This window comes from Tupaia chinensis, unplaced genomic scaffold (assembly GCF_000334495.1).
Source record: "Tupaia chinensis unplaced genomic scaffold, TupChi_1.0 Scaffold000116_1, whole genome shotgun sequence".
NCBI classification, from domain to species: Eukaryota; Metazoa; Chordata; class Mammalia; order Scandentia; family Tupaiidae; genus Tupaia; species Tupaia belangeri.
In genome coordinates this window covers 528,194-537,648 of record NW_006159580.1, presented here as the reverse complement: position 1 = coordinate 537,648, position 9,455 = coordinate 528,194, and the positions used below count along the sequence as shown (strand labels likewise).

The 9,455-nt window shown below is 59.1% G+C and overlaps 1 protein-coding gene across 2 annotated transcripts in view; it reads left to right on the top strand.

The window, feature by feature from the left end:
- PPARD (peroxisome proliferator activated receptor delta) overlaps positions 1-6,131 on the top strand; it is a 90,584-nt gene extending 84,453 nt beyond the window's left edge. For both annotated transcript variants that reach the window (XM_006144185.2, XM_027770201.1), the window contains 5 exons: positions 218-372; positions 1,335-1,473; positions 2,583-2,785; positions 2,920-3,370; positions 4,048-6,131. In XM_006144185.2, coding sequence (XP_006144247.1) covers positions 218-372; positions 1,335-1,473; positions 2,583-2,785; positions 2,920-3,370; positions 4,048-4,295 — 1,196 coding nt within the window. In that variant the 3' untranslated portion in view covers positions 4,296-6,131. The remainder of the gene's footprint in view (positions 1-217; positions 373-1,334; positions 1,474-2,582; positions 2,786-2,919; positions 3,371-4,047) is intronic.
- Positions 6,132-9,455: the final 3,324 nt, after the last annotated feature.

Genomic DNA, 9,455 nt, shown 5'->3' with positions numbered 1-9,455 from the left:
CGAGGCGGGGTAGGGGGCTGTCCCCCCACTGACAGCCGCCGTGCGTGGACATCAGCCTCGAGGCTTCTGCCCATCCTCGATCAGCTGCCCTTACCCCACGGCCCAGCCTGAGTCCCGAGCCACACGGGAGTGGGTGGCTGAGCCGTGGGCCGCATCCCTTCTGCCCCCGGCCCCAGGCCTGGCCGTCGGGTGACGCCGCCTCTCTGTGTGCCCGCAGACCTCTCCCAGAGCTCCTCGCCATCCTCACTGCTGGACCAGCTGCAGACAGGCTGTGATGGGGCCTCAGGCGGCAGCCTCAACATGGAGTGCCGGGTGTGCGGGGACAAGGCATCGGGCTTCCACTACGGCGTCCACGCGTGTGAGGGCTGCAAGGTACCCACCCGGGGACGGGGGACGGAGGCTGTACCCACCCAGGGGACCGTGGCCGGGTGGCGAGTTGACAGCCAGGCCCCTGGGCTATTTGGGAGAACAGGGCTTCCATTGCCAGGCCTGCCCAGCCTGGCGCATGGCCCTGGATCAGCCACTGTCTTGGGCTCTGTGGGCAGCTGGCGCCCCCTGGGGACTGGGCTTCAGAGGGCAGGCAGGACAGGGTGAGGGTCTTAGGCTGAGCCATTTTCCTATCTGAGGTCAGGGTTTCCTATGTCTCAAGGCTTGAGGGGACTCTGAGAAGAAAGAAACAGTTCATTTCTTCAGTGGTTGCCTGGGTTCTTCCTCCTAAATGCACACTTGCCACATTTCCCAGGTTCGTTAAGCCACTCCTGGGATACACAGGGAACCTGGGCCCCTTGTACTGCACTGCTCAAGGGAGACCAGGGCCCACGTGGCGTCTGCTGGTCATGTCCCCCCACCCCCGTCAGCCCAAAACACACCAGGCACACGTACAAGTGCCCGCGATCCAGTGGCTGGAGGAAGGGTCGCCACGGGACCAGGCCCTGCGGGGCGTGCCCCTGCCCCTTGCACGTGTGTGTGGGCATACAGGCAGCACGCTCTCATGAATAAGGCGAGTTCTTTAAAAAGAAAATACACAGAACCAGATGCAGTTACGGATAAATTGCTAGCCATGCTACAATTTCATTTTACCAAACCGGTAAGCTTTAAGACATCTTCGGGCTTTTAGAACAAATATGACATGTTATTTATTTCAGAAACTAGAGTTGTTTACTTTCCTTCCTCTCCCCTGCAAAAAAAAAAAAAGGAAAAAAAAAATCCCCTCTTCCAAATTTCACGAATTTTCACTCCTTTCTGTGTAAGTGGGTCCTTTGATCCAAGGGAGTGGCAGAGTAGGCCTCCCGCCCTGCTGCCCCGGGCCCGTCCTCACTGCAGTCGCCTCTCAGGGCTTCTTCCGCCGGACGATCCGCATGAAGCTGGAGTACGAGAAGTGCGAGCGGAGCTGCAAGATCCAGAAGAAGAACCGCAACAAGTGCCAGTACTGCCGCTTCCAGAAATGCCTGGCCCTGGGCATGTCGCACAACGGTGAGAGCGGCCCGGGCCAAGGAGCCTGACGCGTGCCACGCACCCACCAGGGTCACTGCCCTTCTGTACCTCAGGCTCATGCACTCCGGCTGGCAGGGGACTGCCCGTGACCCCAGCTTGAGTGATGTCGGGAATCCCACCTCCAGAGCCTCAGCCGGCCGCAGGTGCCCCGACCTGGCGTGCGCAGCCCCGGCCAAGGCCAGGGAGCCCCCAGGCCTTCTGTTAATGTGGCAGGCAGCCCCCAGTATGTGACCGCCTGTGTCACTGCCAGGAGCCAGGTCGGAGTGTCTCATAGGCCAGCCTCTCCCCAGAGACAACCTTCCCTGCCCGGGCTCCAGGCCTCCTGAGAGCCTCGACTGGAGACCCCCAGGTGGGCCATGGTGGAGCACCCACCCCTCTGTAAGGCTCCGGGTTAGACGCAGAGAACAGGGAGAGCCTCTCCTCAGATATCTCCGTGGCAGGTCAGCCGCTTGACAAGCTTATCCACCTGCCCAGTGGCATCTGAGGGCGGCAGGACCTGAGCCCCATCTGTGGCTGTTCCGAGGTGGTGGGATGTGGCAGGTCTCCCCCTCCGCCTGTATCTGCCCCGGCCCCCCTCCACAGAGACCCCGGGGCCGGCTGGCTCTTCCTCCTCCCTCGGAGAAGGCAGATGGCATCCTAGAGTGATGGTGGGGTCTGGCCGCTGCTCTGTGGGTGCCGTTTAGTCGCTGCCGCAGTGCAGCACAGCACACTCACGGAGCCTTAGCCTCACTTTCTGATAAAAAGATGAGGTAGCTCAGTCACACAGCTAGTGCTGGAACTTTGTCACTGAAGACTGTCTCGTGCCTGCCGTGCTGTGCTGCCTCTGAGCCAGAGCGGCCGGGTCACGTGGTCAGTTAGGGCCGTGTGCCGGGCACTGAGAACGAGCCAGGTGAAACCCCTGCCCCTGTGGAGCCCGCGCGCTGGAGGGGCTACCCCGGCACTGCCACCTGCTGACTGCAGTGCTGCTGAGGGCCCTGGCAGGCTCCAAAAGGACGGCTCTGTCTGCTCTGTGCGCCCACTGAGGGACGGGGAGGCTAGAGGTGCTGGCCCGCGCCTGGGCTCCCGGGTGACCGCCCTTCCTTGTGCAGCCATCCGCTTTGGCCGGATGCCAGAGGCTGAGAAGCGGAAGCTGGTGGCGGGGCTGACGGCAAGCGAGGGGAGCCAGCACAACCCCCAGGTGGCTGACCTGAAGGCCTTCTCCAAGCACATCTACCACGCCTACCTGAAAAACTTCAACATGACCAAAAAGAAGGCCCGCAGCATCCTCACCGGCAAGGCCAGCCACACGGCGGAGAGTGTCACTGCCCAGCCTGGCCAGCCCACTGCTGCCTGCCTGACTCTGCGACACTGTGGTGCAGGCAGGGCTGTGGGAGCACGTGGGTGGGGGCCCCCAAAGCACGGCCTCTAACAGGGCCTGGTTTTCAGCCCTTTGTCATCCACGACATCGAGACGTTGTGGCAGGCGGAGAAGGGCCTGGTGTGGAAGCAGCTGGTGAACGGCCTGCCGCCCTACAAGGAGATCAGCGTGCACGTCTTCTACCGCTGCCAGTGCACCACGGTGGAGACCGTGCGGGAGCTCACCGAGTTCGCCAAGAGCATCCCCAGCTTCGGCAGCCTCTTCCTGAACGATCAGGTGACCCTCCTCAAGTATGGCGTGCACGAGGCCATCTTCGCCATGCTGGCCTCCATCGTCAACAAAGACGGGCTGCTGGTGGCCAACGGCAGTGGCTTCGTCACCCGTGAGTTCCTGCGCAGCATCCGCAAGCCCTTCAGTGACATCATCGAGCCCAAGTTCGAGTTTGCTGTCAAGTTCAACGCGCTGGAACTTGACGACAGCGACCTGGCTCTGTTCATCGCGGCCATCATTCTGTGCGGAGGTGAGTCGGGGCAGGCCGCCGCCTCACGGCAAGGCACCTCGCCTGAGCTTGGACGGCACGGGGTCGCCGTGTGGCCGTGGCAGTGGAACAGGACGCTGAGTGCAGGCCCTCCATCCTACACAGGTCAAGGTGGGGTTACAGGAGAGCCGAGACGGTGGGCGTCCTCTGTATGCATGTCTCTGATGTCCCGCTGCGGCAAATACCGCGGTAACCTGCTGGCCGTGCTAGAGCTCGCCTCACGCCGGGCACGGTTCTGGCTCGCGTTCCTAGCTTAGAGCTTGCACAGCTCTCCCCCATGGGATCAGCTTCTTCTCCTTCACAGGCGAGGAGGGTGAAGCCCGCGGAGACCAAGTGAGCCATCTGTAGGCTCGTGCACAGTCTGTGGTAGAGACAGGGTTTGAATCCAGGCGCTGGGTCTCGTAGCCATGTCACTCTACTGCCTAGTCGGGAAAACGAACTACTCTTGGTGAAAAACAAGAGGTGGACCGAGACCAGGCAGGAGGGATGAGAGTGCCCACTGGGCAGGGCCTGGGCCTGTCACTGCCGAGGAGGCTTGCTGTCTGTGGGCCAAGTGACCCAGGAGTGGCGTGCAGTGAGCACTGTGGGTGTGGCTGTGGCTGCGTGGGGGTGGGGTTCCTCGGCCCTTCTGAGACTCCTGTGTGCGCTGTACCCCACAGACCGGCCGGGCCTCATGAACGTGCCACAGGTGGAGGCCATCCAGGACACCATCCTGCGTGCCCTCGAGTTCCACCTGCAGGCCAACCACCCAGACGCCCAGTACCTCTTCCCCAAGCTGCTGCAGAAGATGGCCGACCTGCGGCAGCTGGTCACCGAGCACGCCCAGATGATGCAGCGGATCAAGAAGACCGAGACAGAGACCTCGCTGCACCCCCTGCTCCAGGAGATCTACAAGGACATGTACTGAGGGGTGGCACCCAGGCCTCCCGCAGGCTCCAGTGGGTCGGGCACTGGGGGAGCCGCTCCTGAGACTTTCCGTTGGCCAGCCGTGAGCGCTCGGCACGGCCTGGGGCGGCGGCTCTCAGACACACACGCCTCTGCCTCCCTTTCTTCCTCTCCTGAACCCCCAGCCCTGTCTGTCTGTGTTGTGTCCCTCTCTCTCGGTCTCTCTGTTTCTCTTGCCTCCTTTTCGCTCTCCCCTGGCCCCGCGTCTGTGCGTCTGTCCCTCTCTCGTTCTGTTTGAGTTACTTCACCAGCAGCGTAGAACAGGACCTCTGCTTGTGCCCACCTTCCCCGGGAGCAGAAGGGGACCTTAGCGCACCTGCAGGCTTAGGGGCCTCGCCGTCCCGTCTTCAGAGCAGACGTGAGCCAGCCAAAGAAACACTAAGCTCTGTGGGCCTGGCTTCCCAGGGAAGCCACGTGAGGCCTGCACTGACCACAGCAGCCACCTGTAGTCATGGGGTCCCTGCTGCAGAGTGCCAGGGGCCCGGGCTGAGAGCCAGACTGTCACCACCCACCCAAGGCCGACAGCCCGAGTCAGCCAGCAGCCCCAGCAGCAGCGCGTCCCTGCCTGCCGACACCCAGCACCCTTCCGTTCCGCACACCAGTCTTCCCGGCCAAGGTCACTGACGGCCCCTGCGCTGGCCGCTGGGGACACCCCCCGCCTGGAAGGGGGTGGAGTTCCCTCCAGGTGGGGGACACGAGCCCCTGTTGGAGAGGAGCAAGTCTCGAGGGAGGAATGGGCGACCGGTGGGGAAGGAGAGTAGTCACTTCACTGTGGCCCCAGGACTCGGGCTCAGAAGCCAGGGAGGGCTTGGCAGCCTCCCCTGTCAGCACCCCACATTGTGACCGCTCCTTTATCTGGCCAGGACGCTGGCACTGGCCCCAGCTCCTGCCCTGACACTCCCTGGAGCGGCCACTCCGCCGTACCCCCAAGCACTGAGATCACTTTACCTGCAGGTGCCCTGTGCCCTCCTCCCCCAGTGAGTGCCCGGAGACAGGCCACGCAGCCCGAGGTGGCAGGCAGGGCTGTGCTACTGTCCCTGTGCTGGGCCGGCTCTGCCCAGCAGCTGCACCCGACGGGCCTCCAGGACTGACACTGCAACATCCACGTGGCCCCGTGGCTCTGCCGCCACCCCCACCATGTTTGGCCAGCTCGTCACCTGGCACTGTCCTTGCACAGCCTCTGGTGACCAGGGACCTTGCTGGACCCAGGCCCTCACCTCCGGCCCCAGCTCCTGCCCTCTTCTGCTCCATGCGGAGGTGCACGCCCCTCTGGGGAGGGCCTGGCACAGCTGGGGTGCTGAGCAGGAGGGCGGCGCCAGCCAGGCTACTCTTCCAGGAGAAAACTGGCCTGCAGGGCCGGGTGGGCCGGGGTCTCCGAGCAGGGTGGCGGCAGAACTGGGCTTAGAGCCAGTGTCCTGGGTCTTGTCTGTCCTCCCCCACTGACCAGCTCCAGGAGGGAGAGTCCTGGGCAGAGTCCAGCATCTGCCCTGCCGGCCCTGTGGCCTTCCGCACCCCCCAGGGCCCTGCTCCCCTGGCAGGTTCTTCCCTCTCACCCGCTGACCAGCAACTGGGGTCCGGCCCGGGCCCAGGCTGTGAAGGGGGAGCTGCTGTGCCTGACGCTCCCCACCAGGCCCTGACCGGCCCAGGGCTGGTGCTGAGAACACAGCTCTTCTCTGTCTGAACAATCTCCAGAATTAAAATGTATATTTTTGCTAGGAGCCCCAGCTTCCTGTGTTTTTAATATAAATAGTGTATACAGACTGATGGAACTTTAAATAAATGGGAATTAAATATTTAAGAGTTGACTTGCAGCTGACTCAGTTCTTAGTGTGTGTTTCCTGGAGGTGACCGGGCTCCTCCTGCCTCCATGTCCAGTGCAGAGGGCGGGCATTGAGGGAGGAGACAGGGTGCCGACGGGGAGGGGGCACAGGTCAGTCCCTGCGGTTGCTGCCCGTCCTTCCCCTCACTTCCTGCGCGGCTCACCACTCCGTCGCCCGGGGCCGTGGAGGTCTAAGGACGCCATTCCTGCCTGCAGAGGGTTGCGGCCATGAGGAAGCCACATGCTGGAGGCACACGGGCTCGGGAAGTGCCACGGGAGCCCCGGGGGAGGCCGCGAGCCCTGGTCGGTCCTGAGTGGTACGGGGCCTTGAGAACCCAAAGCCCGCTTACCGCCCCCATGGCAGGTCGGGGCTCTCCTTCCTTAGCTGGCGCCCCCTCCACAGGGGCCTGGTCCGGCCCAGCTCCAGCCTAGTGGGTCGGCTGCAGTGAGGCGAGGTCAGGGTTTAAATCCGAGCTTGTTTATGCAGGAAAGCAAAGACACTCAACATTTCCAAATGGGGAATGGACTAGAGACTCATGAGGCAAGTTTGAAAGAACAGAGATCTAAAGGGGGAACGTGGAGGTTGTCCAGAGATGGGTCACTAGGAAGCCACCTCGTCTTCAGGGCTGGAGGGGGAAATGGCATCGCCCAGGGCTGCCATGGCTAGCACCCACTGACTGCAGAGTCTGGGAGGCCAGAGTCGCCCGCTGATGGCAGACCCGACCGCTGCAGCCAGGGTCCATGCACACTGCACGTCTGACACTGCCACGTCCACAGCCACCATCGCTGCTGCTGCCCCTGGAACCGTCCCCAAACTCAGCTGCTCTTGCCAGAAGTGTTGGGGGGTAGAGGGGCGGCTTCTCCCCTCTTCTTGTCTCCCAGTCTGTTGCTTGTACCACCCACTGGGAACAACAAACAAACCCACCAACTGTAGTCTAGGAAATGTGGATTGCAGACTCCTAGGCCCTGGGGTAGAGAGGAGCATGAACGTGGGCAGGAGCCAGAGGGGACCACAGCTAACACAGTCCACTGCCTGGCTGACACACGGAATGCTCCTCTGCGCACCCAGGATCCGGGCCTAGCTAGAGCAGGCCGTGGAGAGCTCTGTCTCTGTCTCTGTCTCTCATGAGAGAAGGAGGAAGGAAGAAGGAAGGAAAAAAAGGAAAAAAATGAAAGGAAGAAGGAAGATCGAAAAGAAAGAGAGAAAGAAACAAAAAATAAAGAGACCAGCAGGTGGCGTGGTGGTAAGGTGCTGGACACTCGCACATGGTCGACCACGGTTCTAGTCCCGGACCTGGTGGCTTGCTTTCTCACTTTCCCTCCATCTCTTTCTGTCTCTGGTCAAATTTAAATGAATGAATAAATAATCTGTTGCTTGTACCACCCACTGGGAACAACAAACAAACCCACCAACTGTAGTCTAGGAAATGTGGATTGCAGACTCCTAGGCCCTGGGGTAGAGAGGAGCATGAACGTGGGCAGGAGCCAGAGGGGACCACAGCTAACACAGTCCACTGCCTGGCTGACACACGGAATGCTCCTCTGCGCACCCAGGATCCGGGCCTAGCTAGAGCAGGCCGTGGAGAGCTCTGTCTCTGTCTCTGTCTCTCATGAGAGAAGGAGGAAGGAAGAAGGAAGGAAAAAAAGGAAAAAAATGAAAGGAAGAAGGAAGATCGAAAAGAAAGAGAGAAAGAAACAAAAAATAAAGAGACCAGCAGGTGGCGTGGTGGTAAGGTGCTGGACACTCGCACATGGTCGACCACGGTTCTAGTCCCGGACCTGGTGGCTTGCTTTCTCACTTTCCCTCCATCTCTTTCTGTCTCTGGTCAAATTTAAATGAATGAATAAATAAATAAAATTAAATAATTATTTTTTAAAAAGTAAATAAAAATTAAAAAGCCAGCAGGCAAGCGACCAGCAGAGCATGAAGTACAGACACCAGCTCCAGGGGAGGGTTCCCAGGCAGGATCACAGCTTCCTGTGATGTTCAAGTGTGACACTCCATTTTCTCTCTGCTAGCCAGCCCACAGGGCCATCTGAACTCGGTCCGGGTGGTTTGTCTCAGCCGGGAGGGTGATAGCCCCAAGGGAGCAGGAGGGAAAAGAGAAGGGGGGTGGTGGAGAGGAGGGGGGAGAGGAGGGCTCATAGCAGGGCAGCTCGGAAACTGGTCGCCTTGCTTATGTTGGAATCTTCTGATTTACTTGGGTCATTTTTTTCACCTTCCTAAGAGGAGAAAAATAATCAAAGACTGTGTGGGCCAGCCTGTGACATGATACTTAAAGCAGTTTGCATGACTGACTGTGCAGTTCAAGTCCTGGACCTGGCACCTTGAAAAACATGTCAGGCAACTATGCATGCATGCCCGAACTCCCGAAAAGAGGGAGGGATGGAGGAGAAGCGTTGGCAGGGTGATCGTTCTTCACGGGGATGCTTCCTTTCTCACTCCTCCTCACCGACAAGTGTGTTTCCTCTCTGGCAAAATTAAGAACAATCAAAATAGGGACCAGCAGTTAGCGTAATGGCTATGTCGCTAGACTCCCATGTAACCGACCACGGTTCGCGTCCCAGACCCGGTGGCTTAAACTCAGGCCGGGTGCGTGTACGTGCGTGCCCAAGATCCCGAGGAGAATGGAGGAGAAGGGATTGTGGCGTGGCCATCCCCCCAGGGGGTGATTTCATGCTTTCTTTCTCTCTGTCTGTCTGGGGTGAACCCCGCCATCCCGTAGTAAAAAATCTCCCCAAAAAAAAAAAAAAAAAACAGTCAAAATAAAAAGACTGTCTCAATTGTTAAAGGTGAGGCCTCTTCCCAACACTGAAGAGGTAAGAATACTCGGCTGACTGCAGAAAGGATACCTGGGGGCTTGCTTCCTCACTTTCCCCCTCTCTCCCTCTCTACAATCAAACTGGAAAATAATAACAAAGTCAGGACTGGCAGGTGGCATGGTGGTTAAGGGCGCTGGACTCCCACATGGCCAACCGTGGTTCAAGACCCAGACCTGGTGGCTTGCTTTCTCTCTCTCTCACTCTGTCCTTCTCTGGTCAAATTAAAATAAATAAACAAATAAAAATTTAAATAAAATAACTTTTTAAAAATATAATGATAATAAAGTTAAATAAATTTAAAAAAAAGAAAAAAGAAAGAAAGAGAGAGAGAGAAGAGGGGCCATTAGGTGGCATAGTGGTTATGTTGCTGGACTTCCACATGGCTAACTGCAGTTCAAGTCCCAGACACCTAGTGGCTTGAAAATCACACGGGCACATGTGCGTGCATGACCAAAATCCTTGGGAGTGATTTCTCACTTT